General features: G+C 38.7%; 1 protein-coding gene across 3 annotated transcripts in view; it reads right to left on the bottom strand.

The window, feature by feature from the left end:
• Positions 1-4,945: 4,945 nt before the first annotated feature.
• Positions 4,946-23,879, bottom strand: part of LOC124254015 (sodium- and chloride-dependent glycine transporter 2-like) — a 34,038-nt gene continuing 15,104 nt past the window's right edge. For all 3 annotated transcript variants that reach the window (XM_046687877.1, XM_046687876.1, XM_046687878.1), the window contains exons 3-16: positions 23,159-23,282; positions 22,753-22,884; positions 22,019-22,213; positions 20,399-20,444; positions 19,261-19,393; positions 18,508-18,642; positions 17,228-17,331; positions 16,412-16,536; positions 13,711-13,823; positions 12,895-13,032; positions 11,413-11,512; positions 8,592-8,692; positions 7,748-7,903; positions 4,946-7,343 (exon numbers count right to left, since the gene is read on the bottom strand). In XM_046687877.1, coding sequence (XP_046543833.1) covers positions 7,044-7,343; positions 7,748-7,903; positions 8,592-8,692; positions 11,413-11,512; positions 12,895-13,032; positions 13,711-13,823; positions 16,412-16,536; positions 17,228-17,331; positions 18,508-18,642; positions 19,261-19,393; positions 20,399-20,444; positions 22,019-22,213; positions 22,753-22,884; positions 23,159-23,282 — 1,902 coding nt within the window. In that variant the 3' untranslated portion in view covers positions 4,946-7,043. The remainder of the gene's footprint in view (positions 7,344-7,747; positions 7,904-8,591; positions 8,693-11,412; positions 11,513-12,894; positions 13,033-13,710; positions 13,824-16,411; positions 16,537-17,227; positions 17,332-18,507; positions 18,643-19,260; positions 19,394-20,398; positions 20,445-22,018; positions 22,214-22,752; positions 22,885-23,158; positions 23,283-23,879) is intronic.

Genomic DNA, 23,879 nt, shown 5'->3' with positions numbered 1-23,879 from the left:
GTGTGGGTTGGTATGAACATATCCTCTCCACCGTTTGTGTATCAATGCTGGTAATGTCAATGTGACACACAGTATAATATTTCACCGAGCTCCTCGATATTTTCTATTTCTGTTAACAATTTACAATTTCTGTTGACATAAACAGAAAAAAAATTGTTGACGAATTTCCTTCGATTAACATTTCTGAGTATTCAAGCTGTCTTACAAACACGAACACGATAACATTACATGTAGGATTATAGATACTTTGACATGGAGCAGAAAACGAAAATGTATATTTAAGCTTTAAATCATTTTGATTGTAGATGTTAAAAGTATTCGCATACACGTCATCTTTTCGCTGCAGGTATTTTACTGCTTCTAACGTCAAATATCTTTACTATGTTTTGGTAACGATATCTTTGTCGCCCAAACATTATATTTTAATTAGTAGTTGGACGCCACAATATCATAATTCACTCTCTCTGTCTGTCACGTCCTCAACTTGGCGGAAAGTTATTTTATAACGTCGTGTATTTAATGTCTGACCTGAGACAAAACGATTCCTATGGAGAATATGTAAAATATCTCGTGCACTTCTACATTTAATGAAATTAGAAGTTTGAGATAAAGTAGATAGTCACGTTTTTGTTTTCGTATGTGCATTAACAGAAAGAAAATGTTTTTTGTAATACAAACAAAGACAGCATAAAGATAACAGCCCACTATGGAAGATAAACTGTACGACTGCCAGTAGAGCACGTGTGTGGTTTTAGACAGATGTAAATCAATACAACTGATTGAAACATTAATTCTCCAAATGTTAAAACATTTTTATAATTCACATCTTTGCACAAAAAATACGCAAGTGATATGTTACAAAAAAGTTTCTAACATTAATGGGCGTAAAGCTACTGGTCCCGATAATCTATGCGGTATGGTGTTGAAGGAAATTTGTGATCAACTCTGTTATATTTTTCAAAGAATATTTCAAATGTCTATCGATACTATCGTTATTCCTCTACTCAGAAGGACATCTAGCGTTATCCCTGTTCTAAAACACCACTCTGGTCTGCCTACTGTGCCCGGGGAGGAGTAGAGGATGTCACTGTTAGACAGCTGAACAATATCCACAAACACCCGTGAAGATTTGAGTTAGAATTGTCTTCAGCAACCCATCCTTGTCGTTGAGGCAAGTGACGGGATTGGGTGGTCAGGCTTGCTGATTTGGCTGACACATGTCATCGTATCCCGAAATCAATGGTCATGGCGCTGATCACTGGATTGTCTGGGACTCGATCGCCCAACATCTTGAAACATCCAATAAAATTGTACGATTCATAATTTCTCCCCAGTTTTTAACACCATACAGCCTCATCTGCTTATGTCAAAATTATGTAATCAATACATTAAATGGATAGAAACGTTCGTTTTTAAACAGAAAACAGTTTGTGACTGAAAAGGGTGCTCAAATTGTATGTAACCTGCACATCAGCACCCCCAGTCTCCATTGATTATCGTTCCCAAATTTCAAAAAATTTTAAAGACAAATTGAACAAAATTAACTGATTCCAGATTTCAGAAATAAGAAGATAGAATTTTTGCCTGTGTTTATTGATAACGGAAGTATTGATTTAGTTAAATATCTTCTGATGAAACGTGGAGATATTTCATGGACGACGTAAAGTAAAGTAATTATTTGTTTCAACAGTGTCAAGGGTGAGAATAATTCAACACTGCTGACGTTTAAGACATTTAACAGACTTTTTAACTTGAGTATCGGAAATGATTTACGTGACAGGAACCGAGAGAAATTCAGTGAAATGACATTCAAGGTGTCCGTCTGTCAGTATGGAGCACAATCTAAGGGAAACCACTCTCATCAAAGATATGTCCCGTGACTCTCGATGCCAGTAGAGATATAGTAAATAACATGGTGTGACACAAGTAAATATATCGCGTATGTGTAAGATGTGTGCCGTGACTCTTGATGCCAGTGGGGATATTGTAAATAACATGTCGAGACTCAAGTAAATATATTTTGTGCATATGTAAGATAGGTGTCGTGACTCTTGATGTAAGCTGAGATATTGTAAATTAAAAGTCGCAACGCAAGTAGATATAGAGTGTTTCAAGCGAGCGTGTTTTGGGATAGTTAATATCCCGATTTAGGAGTACACATTGTAATTAGCTGAAACCAATTTGTAGACATTGCATAACTACAAGTAAGCAAACACAAGAAGACATGGTCATCAATATCCCACGCCCAATGTGCGCGGTTCCTGTTGTTTAACTCCTCCACGACATCCATGTCCTGAAAGCTCATGTACCACAGTCGGTTCCCCTATCTATAACAGTTACTGAGAACATCTGTTTCCATTGGAGATAACGTGCACAAAGTCAAGAAACGCACGGCAAGGGCCATAACTAAAGAATCGTAACACAGTTTCCGTTTTCGATCTCCATGAAGGCATTTATGTTCTGAAACACATATCAAATATGTTTTCCCTATTTATAACGGTTTCTGAGAAAATCTGGCCCCTTCATCTCGGACGGACGGACGGACTAAGCTCAAACCCATATCCCCCTCACTTCTTGGCGGGGGATAATAATGGTAGCCTGAATACATATAGTTCTAGCTTGCTAGAGTAACTGCCCATGTGTAGCTCTAATGTACCAGGAGTCCCATTTGTTTGCGTGACCCTTCATCAGCTGGTAATACGTTACGCTGTGCAGCCAGGTGGTAGATGTGTATAACAATGGTGAAATGCACTCTTTGAAATGCACTTTCAATCTACTAAGCTTTATGCGTTTTATGGAATATGGGAATATTTAAATCTAGAGAGAGCCGAACTGTATAACGTGCTTCTTACTTCACACTTGCCATTTGTAAGTGTAACGGATGATTTAACACCAGTAAAACGTGATGCATAGTGTGGCATGTTGTATGGCGTTATGCTGATGCCAGCAATGTCTTGAAATCGACATTGCTTTAGATAATGTCAATTTCTTTTAGATAAAAACCTCTGATCGGCTAATCTGCTTAGTGCTGGAACACACTGACCTATCAACGGGATTGTGATACTGTATCACAAGTAAGAGTTGTTCAGGAGTACTTGCCATGTACTTAAGCTTGGCATTTCAAGAACAAATATCCACGAATGACACCCAGGTCTTATGCGACTATTTCTGGAAGGATGTGAAATGCTCTGCAAGTATAACGTCTTAGGTGTCTGGAAATGAGAGAAGCTTCGCAAATATAGGTACAAGACCAATCCCCAAAGCCCTACTTGCACCAGAAAGGGGAATACAATCGTATGTGTACGAAGTTAGACGAACTTTCTCGTTAGGATTCAGAATGTTATCGAACAAGCTTGATAACTTCTCAAGCAGGACGTTAAACCCAATTCCACCACCACCACATCAAACCTTCCTCAAAGTAATTAACCAGAGTTATAATACATAAAGTTTTATGTTTTAAATGACTTCTAGGTTTAAGATTTATCAGAACACTCGGTATTCGGTCTGAAATACCTCAGGGTCTGGCACTCGTCCGTCATTAGGGATAAGAATGTCTACGGTTAGTGGGTTGCATTTCTTACTAGGGAGTAAGAAGAAACGGATCAATTTCGAGTATAATCTGGGCATGATTTAAAAGAATTTAGAAGGTTTTAACATCTGACATTTGTTTGACGATAACTGTCAACCATCCAGTGATAGATTTTGGAGTATTCATACATTTCCCCTAAAACACCATGACAAAATGAAGAAACCAGTTATATGACCTACAGAAGTAATATCAACTACAGTTTAAACCCCCCAACTCTACATTAACTAGAATTAAAATCGTTAGTCACAATTATTTATGTTACAAAAAGGCAATTTTCTACTATAAGAGTGTCTCTTGTGGCAATGTTCTGACTGAGGGAAGGACAGCTGGTGGCAGGATGACATCCCTGTAACTTTGGGTGTTCAGGCGTTACCCGGATGACATGTCACCTTTCCTATTACCACTAGTCCCCATGACCACACAACAGCTTCCAAAAGCGTGAACTTCATGGATGCATCTGACAAGCAAGGGTTCATCTCTCCGTCAATATACTCGCATCCGACCCTGAGGACTGAAAAGTTTGAAACTGCTTCCGTTGTATGCTTGGCCCTTGCTGCCAACGTCAGTTCGAGATCACTGAAGTATATTACACCAATAGCTACGTGCCAAAGACATTTTTCCAATTGGGACTGCTGGCATGAATTTCTGTAAAACGTCATTGGTTTGTTTCCGCTGTTACGACATCTCCTTCCCGTTAAGGATGATGCAGTAAGGAATCAGTTTCACACATGCCGCATGCACAGATCATCGTTTGGGGGGACCCCGAGTGGCCTACTCTTTCGTAGAAATACATATCACGAAAATATAAAACAGGAAATGTTATGGTGTATAAATCTGCCACATTCGGAAACCAATTTAATACTTGTTTTCAAACAAATAATATTATCCAGTATCCCTTGGATAACACAACTAGCACGATGAGAAAGCCAAGATGGTCGCACAACAGTATCGTGGAATCTATGGAACGTTTACGCTGGTTAGATGTCTCCATGGGTGGGGATCGACCTGAATGTTCCCATTAAACTCTACTGTCCAGCTCTTTAGAACATGTTTTGAGATTATGACACAAGTGTGTATGTGTCATTTAAATTGTTGAAACGAGTTTCAGAATGTTTCTATTATCGAGCATGTGAATTCATATCAAAGTCAGATTCAACTTCGTACCCCAGCAGGATACACGCAAATGTAAATAACTCTTTCACCCATAAAATAACCATTCGGGAAACTAACATGGTCAACATGCAGTCAGCATTGAAATCTGTAGCGTAGTAACTGCTGATACACCTTATCACATAATACCAACAACCGTTACACCTCGGTAATGCAACGGAATGAATGAAGTCACTACGACACATATTCTTTGAAAAACATTTTTATCACCTTTCTTATGTTGAATCTCACATGTACAATAAATCTGTGTATGGATTGAAACAATGAACAATGAGACGGTTACAACCAAATGCTGATTAACGTGTGACCTTCGAGTACAACTGTTGCAAGGATGGCACAACAATAACTGATGGATAACAATTATGATAAAATATCCCAGTCCCTCCCAAACAAACCCCGACACAAGCATAGAGAATATATCACGCGAGGCTATGCATGTGATCAGGTTTTGATCTATTGTGAACTGTCAGCAAGGTAGTTTTCTGACGAGAGAACCGTTCAACTGCAAGGCCACCATCAAGAAAGAGCAATGTATCTTTTCATCCAAGCTGATGATTAACTCGAACTATTGTACAGAAAAGATTGAGTGAAACATACAATAAAGACGTTTCGAAAAAAACCTTGTCGGATGAAATATTTATTTTGTACTGTGTAGAAAAATATTTATTACCAACGTCCGATGTTCACTTTGAATGCTATTATCAGTGAGTGAGGTTTTACGCCGCTTTAGCAATATTCCAGTTATATAGCGGCGGGGAACACCAGAAATGGGCTTCCCACATTGTACCCACGTGGGGAATCGAACCCGGGTCTTCGGCGTGACGAGCAAACGCTTTAACCACTAGGCTACACCACTGCCCCTGAATACTATTATCACTTAAGTCCTGAACTGTTCTTTCGTTCATTCATTGAGGTACCATTGCCTTGTTATTGTGTGTACCATATTACAACCCGTACATCAGGTTAAGCTGACATATAGACTGAGAGGGAGAGGCCATGTATTAACGAAATAAGGGGTCAATGTGAATGTAGACGCAATCTGGTGCCATTCTCTAGTCTTAAGTCTACCAGTGTAATTAGTGTCATGTGTGAAGGTGAAACATTGTACCAGTGTACTTAGTGTCATGTGTGAAGGTGAAACATTGTACCAGTGTAATTAGTGTCATGTGTGAAGGTGAAACATTGTACCAGTGTAATTAGTGTCATGTGTGAAGGTGAAACATTGTACCAGTGTAATTAGTGTCATGTGTGAAGGTGAAACATTGTACCAGTGTAATTAGTGTCATGTGTGAAGGTGAAACATTGTACCAGTGTAATTAGTGTCACGTGTGAAGGTGAAACATTGTACCTGTGTAGTTAGTGTTATATATGAACGTGAGACATTTCCCTGTGTAATGTGTGCCATTTGTGAACGTGAGACATTTCCCTGTGTAATGTGTGCCATTTGTGAACGTGAGACATTTACCTGTGTAATGTGTGCCATTTGTGAACGTGAGTCATCAATGTTTTGTAATCAGGCATCAACTTGATTAATTACCAGATATATAAACACATGCTCCAGAATTGTACAATGAACTCCTATGAATGTGGGACAAGCTTTGTTATTATTACTTATAGTTTAATTTAAGACAGAATCCGCTTTACAGATCTACATCTACAATTCTAAATGAACCCTTTATGACCATGTACTTTGTGTAAATATACCACAAACACCTACATTCTATAGTATACATTCTAAATATAGTTTTATGTAGTGTATATGACGCTGTACATTGTTGATCCCAATATATCTGATGATGAACCTTGAGCTTGACTGCCATTTAGTCCCAGAAATACCGTTGTCTTACTTTAAAATACATGCCTACAAAGCAAAATATATAACTTCCAAAAGAAATCGAGATCAATTCATAATTTCAGGAGCTGAGGCAATCTAGACGTACTCAATTATTCTAGACTTGAGTTGGGCTCCTCTTTAATTTAATCTCTGGTATCTGGGCGACAAAATGCCGTTTTGTCTTGCATTTCGGTCATACGAAAGATTGAATATAACAAACTTACTGTTGAATATAAGGGCAAAGCTCCGAAATGTAATCATACACCCCACTGTTATTATTACAGGAAAATAATGAGGTAATGTATAACGTTGTGTATTTAAGTTTCACTAAAAAGGTTTAACTGTTTGAAAAGACACCCTATTACATGACATTTGATAGCTGCATAGCAAGCCCACATGTAACTGTTTACTGTTAAGCGACAATATAGAATCACATCAACCTTATGATGTCTAAAACTTGGTTGACTCTTCCTCGTAAGTACTTTGTCTCTCATGTCCCGCCAGGAATTTGTCTGGGTCCACGAAGTAAGGGACATAACCGCTATCTTGGTGACCGATGTTTGAGTCAGTGCCGCCATCTTTAGATAGTGATGGTTTTTCATCCATGCTGTATCTCCCATTCGCCGGCTCAGATTCAGTCGTAAAACCAAGGTTAGTTCTTCCCGCTGTCGGCACGTGAAGGTGTGTGAAGGTGCTCAAGTTGCGTCGCTGTCTCCATTCGTCTGTATGCATGTTCAGTTCCAGGAGCCTCTGTAGATACATACAGAATGTCATGCTTGATATGGAAGTTGACACAATGCCAGCTAACGTAGAACCTTCAAAACATCATCTACATCGACTTATTCTACTTACATCATTTGGTACACGCTACTAAAACATAATATCTTCGTGAACCCGGTTGTAGGAAGAAGGGCTTGGGTCCTCTCGCCACATCCAGTTCAGATGAAAGGTGTTTTTATGAAAGCTGACGTAATCTACTCACATTGTGTTCTAGAAAATGGTTTCATTACGTATGATCAATATTGCCAGAACTGTCAATTAACCCAAGTCAAGTTCACTTCATCTGCATTGTAAAGAAACAAAATTCTTATTAAAACCAGAAGGTATCCTAAAAGCTGTTGAACTTTGTCCCATAGATAAACAATATTTCCTACCTGCCAAAGGCCACTTGGACATGTATACCACAGGAATGCTATGACAATGATGGCTACTGGAGACATGGCAATGAACCAGCCAATCACCTCCGCAAATACTGGTTCTCCTTTAGCTGTTAGAGGCTCATACTGGATGCCTTTAAAAACAATCACCCCCTGCAAGCAATATACAATATCTTAGACAATGTAATGCAATCATAAAACGTATGTTTGTACGTCGTGATAGCGAAAAATGTATTTTGCGAGAGACCCAGCATAAGGCGGTGCCGTTAGAAGAGTGACAAGCACAACGACAAGCAAATTCTAGAAATCTAGTAAGTGTTATCACTGCGATTATAATTTGTCAGTAAAGTGCATATTATAGTACTTTTTTACTGTTGAGTCCCATCCGGGATTCGAACCCACATTCCAGAGTCATATAATCGCCGAAGTCAAGTCTAAAACCGCGTTTCATCTAACCTCACAAATTATAGAAAAAAAGTATATTCGACAGCTTGGCGATCGATTATTGGTATAAAGAAACTAGTTTAAATACAGAGTAAATTCTTTCTGACAAATATCTCTAGTATTATCAGTACATGTCCCCATCTTGGACATAATCCCCCATGCACAACATACATCGTGGACCCGGGACGTCCCTGATCAGAAACTCATGCTTATAACAGGCGACTAACAAGATCGGATGGTCAGGCTCACTGACTCAGTTGCTGCATGCCATCCTATCCTCATGGTGTAAATCACTGGATTGTTGCCGAGTGTGGAAACAAAAGACACACAAAAACAAACAACATGTACCATGTTGCAATAGAAATTTCACTATCCTGGTAAGATGAAAACAACCAACCAGAATGAGCAGTGGCGATATAACCAACCAGCACACGGTGAAGTAAATGTAGGGCTTTCTCCCGACCATGGCCTCCACATCCTTGGCGAAGCTGCTGTAACCTGAAGTAGAGGAGAAACACCTGATGACCTCACCAAGACTGTTGAAGCAAACACTGAGACGGTTGCCTCGTGTTCATCACAGAGGCTTGTAACGCTAAAAACTGCCATCAAGGTATATACTGTCACTGACGGGGTCTTAATATGGTTCTAAGACCCCGTCAGTGACAGTATATACCTTGATGGCAGTTTTTAGCGTTACAAGCCCCTGTAGTGTTCACGTTAATACTTTGACCATGAAAACCGGAAACATCACAAGTGTGGTCTTTTCAGCTCACGCCTATGTTTCACCAACTTGTCATGTCCTTGTTTTCTGAATGTGCTCTTGTCTTTTGGCAGACAAAATAGATGATAGAGTTTTGGATATTTGCAAGAGTTAATGGAATATTGTATCTGAAAGCTGTGACAGAAATTATGTATTACGGTGCTACGTGTAGACGACAGAACTTGACTGACTGATTGAATGGGGTTTTTCAGTCGAACTTTAATTCCTGAAACTTGTTTGTTGATGTACATGATATATATACAACTACAACAGAAAACAAGTAGCACTAATTTATTTCTCTTCAAATCGTACTTGCAAAATTAAAACCACAAACGAGTGGAGATCGTGGCGCCAATGTCTCCCCCTCTGCCGTCTCCCCCTCTGCCGTCTTCCTCAACACTCAACTACAGCAAACACCCAAATCAAGCATCGATGCCAAGAATGAAGTCCGACCCATTTAACGTATTCCACAAGCAGAGCGTTTCCACAGACGTAGGGCCTTATGTACAAACGATTAGATCGAACAATAATCCTTCGGTGTCTGCTTTTCACAACGTTTGAGGTACAGTCAAGCACGCCCGTTCTTTGACATCGTCATCGGCTTTTGCTTAAAAGTCGTTTGATCAAAGTGACAACATCCGAGGCCCAAATAAATATTTCAAACATTTTATGGCAGAAATATGAGATGACATTTCCAAACTGATCGCATCGGTGGCAAAACTGCATATCTGATGTCATCGATGGAGGATGATACGCTACACCTGCTATCATCACTTTTGATAGTGATTCTAAAACGCATGTTCATGATACATGTTCAGTTTTATTGTATGGAGCTGAAATCTGGGGTTTGAATTATTACAATGATATCGAAAGAGTTCAATTGAAAGCATGTAAAAGGTTTCTTGGTGTTAAATCAATACGATGGATATAATGGTGTATGGTGTGGTAAATATCCGATGCGCATATTTACAAAAATCAGAGAAATAAGAGAGTGGTTAAAACTATTGAAGATGCCTTCTTATAGGCTACCAAAGAAATGTTACAATATAATGATGTAATTCGATAAAAATGGACAAATTGGGTTTCTTCTTTTAGAAATTTTCGATTCTCAAAGGGTTTTGGTTTTGTGTGGAACGATCAGTATGTTTATATATCACTTTTAAGCAAATGTTTGTATTATAAGATGTTTAATTGTACTTTTGACGCATAAATTTATCATTCATGTGTAAACGTAAACAAACATAGGATAGCGTTAAGTAGACTGAGATGTTCTTCACATGATTTATTTATTGAAAGTGGAAGATTTAAAATTGTCAAAAAAGAATATGTGATCTTAACCAAATGGAAGAAGAATATCATTTTCTTTTGATTTGCCCTGCCCTGCGTATAATTCCCCGAGAAGGTTGTATATTAAGAGATACTCTTTTGTCCATCCAAACCGTCATAAATTCTCAACATCGTTACATAACAAAAACATACAAACTTCAAAACATGTTTGCTTACTATGCCATGTTGTTTAGAACAGAATATATCTCAGAACACAATGTAAGCTACCCTTGATTATTTTCTCTTCTTCATGTGTATTACATGTGCATGTAATTATTATTTTGTAAATGTATTGTACTACAGGCCTGTAGAAAGAAAGACAGAAGATGCTTTTGGAACTGCACAATCTAAATCTGCTGTTTATACTTCTTATGACAATGGAAATGCTTTTCTCCATTTATTTATGATTGTAATAACCAAGATATTTTTGGAGTACTGTTTACGTTTTATTTCTTCGCCACCATTAACTTAAACGTCAAATGTAGTATTTGGTTTCATATGTGACAATTGGTAATTATTATTGTACAAAGCAAAATCGTAATGACAGAAAAATACACAATAACCAGTACGTTGAACTTAATACACTTTCTTGGTGGTTATAATTACGTGGGAGTAAAAGCTCTAAAATAAGATGACAAATGTTGCCTATCATCCTACAACTGAATTAACAGATGTAGGGCAGAATAAGAGACTCCTGAAGCTGTTCTCCCTTCGTATCATCCTTTTACTGTCGAAAGAAGATATAATTTAATCACTGTGATCCATTTATTGCTGAAACATTCTCGGACAATCCATTTTTTCCATAACGCTATACAACGGACTTTTACTGGTTTAGTGAAAATATATCGAACAAGGTTTAACACAGAGACAGTGAAAATATGCTATGCTCAAGTATATGGTAATTTGATCTTTACGATCTTTGGAAAAAGGGCAATACATTGATTGCTAAATATTGCTTTATTGCCTTGGGATGTAAGTCAGCCAGTAACGGTGCACATGCTACTCAGTAATGATAAACGGTGCACATGCTCAGTAATGATAAACAGCGCCTCATCTATTTACATTGGCAAAAGGTTTTATAAATACATTTAAATTCAAACCAACAACCGGAATTTACAAGCAGTGCACTCACCGTAAATGTAGGATATGGCAATCAACTCGAACAATGCAATGAAAAGAGTCGGGAAGCCGAGGATATAGGAGTCCACGAGATCCAGGAGGTAGGGCCCACTCTACATTTGAAACAGACAAAACCATCTCAACATTAAACAGGCCTAGATTTGCGAATAAATACACAAATCCATTTTACAATTAAACGGACATGATTAGATAGGACCCGTCCATAAATCAAACAGATAGGATCCTTTCTACAATTAAACAGACATTATCTACTATACAACTAAACAGATGCATTCCAATCAGGACGCTCATAGGAGATACAACGCTTTGTATACTGATACAGAAAGGTTCTTCTCTACCAGACAGATGAATAGGATCCAACGTTTAGTATATTACACATGATGGCTATATGATGCAACTTTACAATTCTTAAAAACATACTTTGCAGCCAATCGGAAAGATGGAATGACATCGTCAAAATTGGACAGACGTCATCAGTTGTTGGTGTAAAGTTCATCACAGAAGTAGAGAAAGTGTCTTTTTCAGTTTCATGCATATTTCATATTATGTTATCAAAACGAAATCACACGAATATGCTACCTTGCACATAGCGGAAAACCGGCCTTCCGGGTGATTACTGATGGGACTATCTACATGTATATACTGTATATATTGCACATGGTACCATAATACGTTGATCGGAATTGGTTTTCACGATGTTCGAGGTTTTAGAGAAAACAGAAGCACCATCTCGCCACACGGAGATATGTCTGTCCCTTGTCAACAAATACTGTACGAGTCGCCCGATTCCGGTCGACATTCGGAGATGGCAACCTGTATTTGCTCAGACCTGGTTGCTTATCTTAACAGGCTTAACTGGCAAATAGGTAGTTTGGAAATTAATTTCGGGCGTCGGTTTATAAATGTTGTAGTTGACTTAGGAAAGAGGCAAATCACATGACCATAACTTCGACTTATCCGAGTGTTCGACACATCCGTAAGCAGAGAAATAACCAAGTACCAACACGATTGTTGAATCTGTTAATCGTCACCTTTGATCTTTTGTAAAACGTTTATGAGCATGAAGTTTTCAGTTACAAGAACCACTTTTGACAGTTCGAGACAAAAGGGTAAATTTGTACCAATTAGGGCCTTTGGGGACCCTAAAATGAGTTCGACACAACCGGGAATTCGACACATCTAGTTAGAGACATCAGGGTAAAAATAATGATAAATATAAGGGACCGTGGGATGAGTTCGACACAACCGAGAATTCGTCTCAACCACGTTCGAGACATTGTGGTTCGACTGTATCCTAAATTGTGTACATCTTTTTCTCAAAGCAGGTATCTCATATCAGGCATCTTCAGATGCATCATGAACAAAGGTTACGGAACTGGTGATGATACAACAGGTGAATGCAATATGCAGACATGTATCTGAAGATATGCCCCACAAGGGATACATGTATACTCAAGCCTTCATTGTCTCCTACCTGTGTGACGATTGGCAAGCCCAGTAAGAATGCTCCCAAACAGACACAGGATCGGAATAGCAGTTTTCTCTTCGTTGTGCTTATATATTGTGGGAACTCATCGATCATGGCTGTCATGATGGTCTCAACGATTGAAAACTGAAAGGAAAGTAAGCTTGATAACTTATAAGTCCCAAATCCAATCTTGGCATAAATCCAATGGCATTATATAGAAACACATACACTATTTTTGTTTTTATGAGATAAAAGGTTTCAGGATCAGTTATATAGTCGAAGTAAAATTTACAACTACGCCGAAGGTCGAATTATGCATTGTTAAATTTGAGATGATATTGCTGATAATTTAGAAGTCATTTTGAGGTTACGAAGTAGAGAAATGAAATGTTAAGCCCTGTCGAAATATAATAGTATGAGTTACGGATACCTTTGAAATGTTGGTATTAATATAGAGACCTAAAGCCGCTAGGTTTGAACATGTGATATGATCACATTTGTAAATATTGTTAAAATGAATCGAAAGGAGTGAAGTTTAGAACGTCATCCGACCGAAATAGTTTACATGTTCTTCCCTCGGCGAAAACAACAACTTGAACATTGCATATTTTAAAAACAAAATCCTAGAACATTCTCAGACCAATCTCGTCTTCAAGAAAGAGTTGGTTCTGTTTGCATTCCTGCCGCCCCCCCCACACACACTCCTCCTAATCAGGGAGAACACGTGTGCCACACAAGCAATTGGAACGTGCAGTGTACAGTAAAATGCAGTAATGTCAAAACCCAGTGCAATAAGCGTCGGGATGGACTGGTATAACTCACTTGCGAACTGAAACCGAGGGTGCACAGCATGAGGAAGAACAGTATGGACCATAAGGGGGTGATGGGCATGTTGGACAGAGCCTCGGGATAGGCAATGAAAGCCAAGCCGGTTCCTGAAATACACCAAGACACATCCTAACACCAACCATTATATAATACAAAAATTCGATGCAATGTAATGCAATGCACCTACAGTGTGGTTCTGAAAATGCAATGCTTAACTGGAGAATATTACGCGTACAACAGTTTCTAATTCTCATTTATACACATATCTCATTTAAATAAACAAACGAATAAAGTAGAATCTGCTCCTAGAAGAAAACGGTATTTTGTAAAAAGCATCTACATGTGTGAGGTAATTTGATTTTCAAGTTTAACATTTTCTTTTGTTTTCATCTACTTACATTTTTGGTTTTTAGATCGCCCAAAATACAGGCCATTTATAGGACTAGCCAAACTGTTTTCTTGAAGACTTATTTTCAGTAACCTATTATTGTTCGCAATAACATCGTGTTCACATTTCAGTCGAAACGCCAAAATAGATGGTCTAGCACCTAATTGGATATCGGTGCAGTCAGACTATTTGTTGTGTCGTTAACGACGTAATCCCCAGTTAAAATGCACTAATATCCCATTACTCAGGAACTGACGTTGTCAAGGATAGAAGTATTATGTTTATACGTGAGACTTTCAGGTATCCGAGCCCTACTGAGCCATATTGTCTCCTTTTCAGTGTTTCTATTTATGGGCCAAGACGCAATCATTCTCAGTTAGATCCACTGCGGTAAGTATATTTTGTCTTAATTATTTCAATTCAACTTAGGTAATATTTGCGTACTTTTCAGAGTTGAAATATTGTTTCTGTAGGCATATTAAACCCGTAAAGATGAGTATGGGAATCGAGTAAACATCACATCGTGAAGGTGTTCAACAGGATGAGTATGGGAATCAAGTAAACATCACACCTTGAAGGTGTTCAACAGGATGAGTATGGAAATCAAGTAAACATCACACCGTGAAGGTGTTCAACAGGATGAGTATGGGAATCGAGTAAACATCACATGGTGAAGGTGTTCAACAGGATGAGTATGGGAATCAAGTGAACATCACAAGGTGAAGGTGTTCAACAGGATGAGTATGGGAATCGAGTAAACATCACACCGTGAAGGTGTTCAACAGGATGAGTATGGGAATCAAGTAAACATCACAGCGTCAAGGTGTTCAACAGGATGAGTATGGGAATCAAGTAAACATCACAAGGTGAAGGTGTTCAACAGGATGAGTATGGGAATCAAGTAAACATCACATCGTGAAGGTGTTCAACAGGATGAGTATGGGAATCAAGTAAACATCACACGGTGAAGGTGTTCAACAGGATGAGTATGGGAATCAAGTAAATATCACACGGTGAAGGTGTTCAACAGGATGAGTATGGGAATCAAGTAAACATCACACCGTGAAGGTGTTCAATAGATGAATATGGGAATCAAGTAACCATCACCCCGTGAAGGTGTTCAACAGGATGAGTATGGAAATCAAGTAAACATCACATGGTGAAGGTGTTCAACAGGATGAGTATGGGAATCAAGTAAACATCACACTGTGAAGGTGTTCAACAGGATGAGTATGGGAATCAAGTAAACATCACATGGTGAAGGTGTTCAACAGGATGAGTATGGGAATCAAGTAAACATCACACGGTGAAGGTGTTCAACAGGATGAGTATGGGAATCAAGTAAACATCACACGGTGAAGGTGTTCAACAGGATGAGTATGGGAATCAAGTAAATATCACACGGTGAAGGTGTTCAACAGGATGAGTATGGGAATCAAGTAAACATCACACCGTGAAGGTGTTCAATAGATGAATATGGGAATCAAGTAACCATCACCCCGTGAAGGTGTTCAACAGGATGAGTATGGAAATCAAGTAAACATCACATGGTGAAGGTGTTCAACAGGATGAGTATGGGAATCAAGTAAACATCACACTGTGAAGGTGTTCAACAGGATGAGTATGGGAATCAAGTAAACATCACATGGTGAAGGTGTTCAACAGAATGAGTATGGGAATCAAGTAAACATCACACGACGAAGGTGTTCAACAGGATGAGTATGGGAATCAAGTAAACATCACACCGTGAAGGTGTTCAATAAATGAGTATGGGAATCAAGTAAACATCACACGACGAAGATGTTCAACAGGATGAGTATGGGAATCGAGTAAACATCACACCGTGAAGGTGTTCAACAGGATGAGTATGGAAATCAAGTAAACATCACACCTTGAAGGTGTTCAACAGAATGATTATGGTAAACAAGGGAACAACAGGCTTGTTTTTAACCAATTGAACTTTTCATTTGAGATCCGTGATCTAGAAACTCAATGCTACTTACTGGGAATTGCATATTTCGAAGACACACAGACACACACAGACACACACACGAACATGAAAACACAGACACACACACAAAACAAAACAACAAACACACACACACACACACACACATATGTATGTAACATGAATAACATAAGTCTAATTACATCAGATAACCGAGTATCATCCTGTATCCCACAAGAACTTTAACTTCAAACTGTTCACATTATTGAATTATACCCTATTACTGAGGAATGGTATTTATGGCAGGATTGCCTACAGTGCCTCCTTGTTACTGAGCTGTATTTCAGCGTTCCTCCTACCTCCAGTCGTGACATTGGCCACAGGCACACCCCGTATGTTGGCCATGTAGCCTAGCGTCGAGAACACCACGAACCCAGCATAGAAGCTCGTCAGGCAGTTTATCACCGGAATCATTATGGAATCTCTGCATAAACAGAAGTACAAACCTCAGTATGAAGCAGTGGTGTTCGAACAATATGTGGAATATTATAACAGAAAAACATTAACTGGAGAGAAAGTTCTTGGGGACATTTATGCCAATAATTAAAGGTTTTGTTTTTTCTTGAAAAGGATCATATATGATTGTCTGGTTGGTTGGTTGGTTGTTTAACGCCGCACTCAGCAATATTCCAGCTATATTGCGGCGGTCTCTAAATAATCGAGTCTGGACCAGATAATCCAGTGAATAACACCATGAGCATCGATCTACGCAATCGGGAAACGGTGACATGTGTCAACCAAGTCAGCGGGCCTGACCACCCGATCCTGTTAGTCTCTCTTACGACAAGCATGGGTTGCTGAAGACTAATTCTAACCCGGATCTTCACGGGTATCATATGTGATCAAACGCACATGAATCAATAGCTCAGGTCATAATGCACTATTCAGGGCCTAGGCACAGGAGATGAGGTAACTTAAAACAGGAAGCTGGTACAAGAGAATGAGTATAAGAACATTTTGCACACGTCAATAATTTAAGCTCGTGATCGAAAAAGCTAAGAATGAATATACGTATAATATGATCGAGGTCACGTTTAGAGAACCAACAGGGAAATCAGACCCTCCTGATATCATTCTAACACATAAAACTGGAGGCTAAATGTGGAAAAAAATACCTTAGAACATTGTTGGAGAATCTGTTGTAGCTTGACATGGCTACAAGGCCGCCTTGGCAGGCGCTTAGCGAGAAGAAGATCTGGACAGCAGCGTCGCTCCATACCTTAAAGTGGGATCAATGTTGAATGTTCATTGTGTTTTATAACTAATCATATACTCAGAACCTATATTCCAACCGAGAGTCATATACTGGAGACACCATCACAAGGGATAACTATTTTAAATCATCAACTATGAGGGATCTTTTTAATAATATATTAAGTTCTCATTTAATAAAATTTTGTGTTTTTAAAAAAATTGATTTGATTGATAAACACTGTCCTTTGGCGACACGTGTATATAATATACATGACTTGTATATTCGTTGTGAATGTCAAATTTGTTCTCATCACGATATGGCTGAAATATTGCCGATGTGACGATAAATTTTAACTCACTCACCTTGGGATGTGTACCAGAAACCATAAGTTCTACCTGGGGTCACATACCGTTTCTACCGTATAACATGTACTAGAAACCCTATATTTCTACCAAGTGCCATCACTGGGATGTCATGTATGTTATTCCTAGTGCCACAGACTTTGTCTTATTTTGTCTTTAGTTTGTCTTTTAATTGAAGTTGAATGTGTACCCTATCCAATAGACAATACGTGTCTAAAGATGTTGATTTCCTAATTTTCGTTTAACATTTGAATGTATTGTTAGTTCGTCATATTTGTTCACCACGCGTGTGTGTGTGTGTCTCTGTGTGTCTGTGTGTGTATGTCTCTGTGTGTGTGTGTCTGTGTGTGTCTGTCTGTCTGTGTCTCTGTGTGTGTGTGTCTCTCTCTCTCTCTCTGTGTGTGTGTGTGTGTGTGTGTCTCTCTGTGTGTGTGTGTGTGTGTGTGTGTGTGTGTGTGTGTGTGTGTGTGTGTGTGTGTGTGTGTGTGTGTGTGTTAGCCTAGTGGTTAAAGCGTTCGCTCTTCACGCCGAAGACCTGGTTCGATTCCTCATATGGGTGCAATGTGTGAAGCCCGTTTCTGGTGTCCCCCGTCGTGATATTGCTGGAATATTGCTAAAAACGGTGATAAAACCATACTCACCCACCGCACGGGAGCAGGTAGTCAGCAGTAAACGTATACTCCCGTCAAGTAAGGGAACACTGCTATTTGGTAAGGTGTCGACATTGCTTATATGTTACTGCCAGGTATCATTTATCTAAAATTTGTAAAATACACGACCAATATATTTTCATACACACCCTCTCTACATTCAGAATGAACATTTCCTGAAGACTTACCGTGGCATCCGCAAGTCTGTCCCATTTTGGTGTGAGGTAGAAGGTGACTCCGTCAATAGCTCCATCCAGCATCGCTCCTCGAATCAGTAGGACCGTCAGGAGGATGTAGGGGAAGGTGGCAGTGAAATACACTACCTGAAATACATCACATGAAATCGACAACCCGACATATATGACATGAAATGGATCTAAAATATATACAATTAAATGGACAATCTGAAATATGTACCAACATAAAGTACATGACTAAAACTCGAGAGCATAGAAGCAAATACTTGAACATATAATATACACAATTTGGACTGCATGAACACAGAATAAACATTGCATCAAACCCATACATTATAAAATGAAATATATCAAATGAATATTTTTCGTTGACACAATAACCTCGTATTAGAAGATACTTTAAAACTCGAAAAAGTCCACGTTTAAGCACGTTTAAAGTTCCCAAAGCCGAAACTACCAAGAAGAAACATGTTCTCATGTTTTGGACACGTTATAAGAAACAAACATAGATTTAACTGTTCAGCGTATTGGTTTGTACCCCAACAAGTACTCGAGTGCAGAGTGAAAATAGATGTGTCTGGAATGAGGACATGCCGAGTCAGATGGGTTTTTTTGGCGTAAGGACATGTACGTTTCATTATTCTTTACACGTGATTCCAAAAGCAAAATTATTCTCTCTGCATGTTCACGAGGTACCATAAACATGCTCACGCCGATTTTAATATGTTGCCATAAGTGTTATACCTTTCCAAGCGATTTGATCCCTCTCGCTAAGACAATCAAGACGATGAGCCAAGCCAGAAGGTTGCACAACATCACCTGCCAGTTGATCTCCCCCGTCTCGGCTATACTGGCCGTTTGTTGCAGCACGACCTCCCTGCAAATATGTAATTGCATGTAATTATATATATGATAGGATTTTATGTGACGTTCACTGATGCCGTGTACATGCACTGATGGAAGTGTGATCTTAGACCGTTAGGATTCGGGGACTATACCGCCTTTTCTTATTGGTTATGTCGATGTGAGCAATTCAGACAGGAATTCCAAATCTCACGTATTACCCGTTGTACTCTACTGCCATAAATTAGGAAAATGCCGATTTAAAAAAATGACAGGAATTATTTATAATAAAATTTCCATTATAACAACGAGATCCACGTAGAGGTGACATTTTTCTCTGCTGAAGAAGATATATGTTTGTAGGAGTGTAGCGTCTCGAAATAAATCACACAAACAATTTTATAAAAATATGCTTTCTCATAAGAAATTCAGTATTCTGTTCCTCGTTTTTAGTAGGTTTCCTTGCCTTGTTGCTAGTCCCCTGTCACAGACTTTCACCCTTTGTTTTTTTTGGTTAAAAACAAGGGTAATTATGGATGGAAAATTGTTATATAATTGTAAATGGTAATTTTGATAGGGGGGAATGGGGGGTCAAAATAAATTTAGAACAAACAAAAGTATGGGTAAACATTTACATTTTAGTAGCATTGTTGTATCAGGTTCCTAACCTCTCCAGAGCTTGTGTCCGAGCAACTATACTATTGTGTTACAATGTATCTGCCATATCTTGCCACTAGTTTATACTGCCACTCCATTTTGTACCATTTTAAAAGCCCTTTCTGTAATTTGTATTGACTTTATTTATACACGTGTTAATCGTAATATAATATTTTGTTCGCTGGTTTCACTCCGAATTATTTACGGCCAGTTTTGGTTAATTCATTGTTTTAACTTGGAATATATCACGTTCAGAGAAAGAGAAGTGCTTGTGGCGTCTCCACACCGCACTCTGTACACGTGTAAACACGTGCACGGAGCACTATTTACAGCATCACAACTTGCAACACCTACGAAGTATTCGTATGAAAATATAGCTTACTTGTAATAGATTTCGCTGGACGATTTTGGATCTCCTGTCCATCCAGCTGAAACACAATAACATCAGCTATAAATATTCTTCAACAACGACATAGATCTATATCAACATTTCAAACTGAATCTTGAAAATAGCATTTTGATACAATCGGCAGGCCATCGCGTGCTATTCTGAAATATAAATTGTAAGATACTAAAAGTAACAAAGATGTAACTAATACCAAAACTAAAACAATACCAGAATAATAATTATTTCAGTATTAGTACTACTAATAAAACTAATGATGTCCATATGGGCAACGGGATCATAAAGTTATTTTAGTCATTAATACTTTTATGATACACATGGTGAGGACATCATCCCTAACATATGTCGTGTAGCATACTGTGTTTCAGGTGAACAGTTGACTAGTCTCAGCATTTGTTTATCGTGGCTGGCAACCGCGGGGGCAGGATACACTCACCTTGATAGTCATTCATAAACACATGGTCATCATATAGTCGGAATTGTACTGTCGACTCTGCCTTTAGCGGAGATTTCGTGTAGACGTGAGGGTTTTGTCGGTTTCATTTACAACATGTATCATTATCTATACAATATAATTGACGATGACATCGCTGTTGTTATATTGCCACATACAATGTTATGTTCAGGGCCTGATGTCGCCTTTTGTTTCAACTTTCACGGAGGAAAGGCTTACACAATATACAAAATAACAGTAACTCGGGTGTGATTATTTGTCCCTCGAGAAATAATGTTGAAATTCTCTTGCAAAGGCAACGGATTGTCAAAATTAATTCACTCGGAATAGATAATCTATTGTTCCTCCTAACGTGTAGACTATTCTATGCTTAATGTCTGTCTTAGACTAACAACTAGTCTCTGAAATGAACATATTTTACAGAAAAAACCTCTTAGTAAAACAAACACACACACACACACACACACACACACACACACACACACACACACACACACACACACACACACACACACACACACACACACACACACACATATATATATATAATGAAAAAGGAGCCCTGAGACTCTGAAATCTAGACTTGCCACATTTTATAAACTTGCGTGGGTTTTCTTGGATATATTTGCTCCAGGGTCTGTATGACAGACTAGGTCTGTCTGGTTTGATGTTTATCGCCGCACTGTTGTTTATGACTACGGTCTGTAGATATAGATTCCGGACCAGATAATCCAGTGATTGACATCATCGCTTTACGCATTTGGGATACAGTGACATGTATCAAACACGTCACACAGGGCCCACAACATCCCAAACTACACTGATCGAGTATATCAGCCCCATTTCCATCCTCGTACATGTATGGCTGGATCTTGTAAAGAGATCTTGCAAAATACACCAAGTACGTAATGTACCTTGCATGAAAATATGCGGAGATAGGTTTGGGAGATGTTAAGTGAGTGAGTGAGTTTGGTTTTACGCCGCTTTTAGCAATATTCCAGCCATATATCCTGGCAGAAATGGGTTTCACACATTGTACCCATGTCGGGAATCGAACCCGGGTCCCAGACGTGACTAGCGAACGCTTTAACCACTAGGCTACCCCACCGCCCAGGGTAGATGTTAAAGCTAGCATTACTTACTGCAGTTTATTCCGGTGGCGTTGTCATAACCTGGTGTGACATTCTTCCCGAAATTAAGGCATTCGCACTGCGAACACTTAGACCAAGGCACCTCATCCGTCATGGAGGCAAAGAAATAGTAAAGCCCCCAGGCAATGATGACGTCGTAGTAGATGCTGATGACCACCGACACCAACACTCCAGCATAACCAATACCTGGACATCAACACATATAACTGACATCAACAAATCTAACTGACATCAACACATATAACTGACATCAACACATATAACTGACATCAACACGTATAACTGACATCAACACATATAACTGACATCAACACATATAACTGACATCAACACATATAACTGACATCAACAAATCTAACTGATATTAACAAATATAACTGACATTAACAAATATAGCTTACATTAACAAATATAACTGACATTAAAAAATGTCTGTGTAATATCTGATATATTAACAAACTTTGAAGTCTCATAATCAATTAAAATTAAACATGTTTACATTCAGTTTGACTTTTAATATATTTTCAATGGTATTCTTTGATATTTAAACCTTCGCACATTCGATGGCTGTGTTTTGACAAAAAAAACAGTGACCTGATCCTTGATATGTAAGTTTTCCCACGCATAAATTATTTGAGTGTATTTAGAATGACTGTGCTTTTTATGTGTTGTATAAATGAATACATATATTAACAACCATTTGTAGCATTTCTCCTTGTTCTGACCTTTCATGGCTGGGTTTATATACCAAATGCTTATTGGTCCTTTCCCACCAAACTGTCCGAAGGCAACCTCCAGACCGAAGATAGGAATGCCGATGAAAATCAGACATATTATGTAGGGGATAAGGAAGGCTCCTGAAATCAATACAAAATGCAAGCCATAAAAATCTATCCTAATAATGAGTTTGGAATATAATAAAATTACTTAGCCAACATAATATCGCCGTTTATATATTACTCACGTATTTTTATCAATTTAGTCCTGTATAAACGGTTCAGCTTGATAAATAAAAATCATTATTTTCCTTAAAGTGAGTAATGGTTACATCATGAAAAATATGATAACTACTTAAGCTACACTTAAACCTATAAATTTCAAAGTACCACATAAATTATCAAGAGTACGAACCTCCTCCATTTTTATAACACAAATATGGGAATCGCCATATGTTGCCAAGGCCTACAGCGTACCCAATCAAAGTAAAGATGAATTCTAGCTGTCGCCCCCATTGCGCTCGTTCAGCTGGTTCCTCCTGCAGATGAAGGTACATAACGTATATGAGTGATCACAGTAGTAGAAGGCTAATTCCGTCATCGGTGTGGATGACGGGTATAGGTACATGCCATTTAAACATACATAAACCACCGGGCAAACGAGTGAGTGAGTGAGTTTAGTTTTACACCGCACTTCCAGCTATATGGCGGCAGTCTGTAAATAATCGAGTCTGGACCAGACAATCCAGTAATCAACAGCATGAGCATCGATCTGCTTAACTGGGAACCGATGACATGTGTCAACCAATTCAGCGAGCCTGACCACCCGATCCCGTTAGTCGCCTCTTACGACACGCATGGGTTACCGAAGGCTCATTCTAACCCGGACCTTCACGAGTCCCGGGCAAACGAAAGTTATCACCGACTTTATATTTGCCAAAAAATAGAGACAAAGACGTATATGGGATTAATGATATTTATTTTACAACAGAAATATTTAACGCTAATAAGAAAGAGTCAAGGGATCAAAATTAAATAGTACACAAGTCACGGTACATCAGAAAGTGCCTAAAGAGTCGCATAATGAGACAGGAGTCTGGGAACACATGATCAATAGCGGGTGTGACCACCCAAGG

This window comes from Haliotis rubra, unplaced genomic scaffold (assembly GCF_003918875.1).
Source record: "Haliotis rubra isolate DU_JTF1 unplaced genomic scaffold, ASM391887v1 Scf56, whole genome shotgun sequence".
NCBI classification, from domain to species: domain Eukaryota; kingdom Metazoa; phylum Mollusca; class Gastropoda; order Lepetellida; family Haliotidae; genus Haliotis; species Haliotis rubra.
Note: the sequence above shows the minus strand (reverse complement) of the source record. Positions and strands in the feature narration are given on the sequence as shown.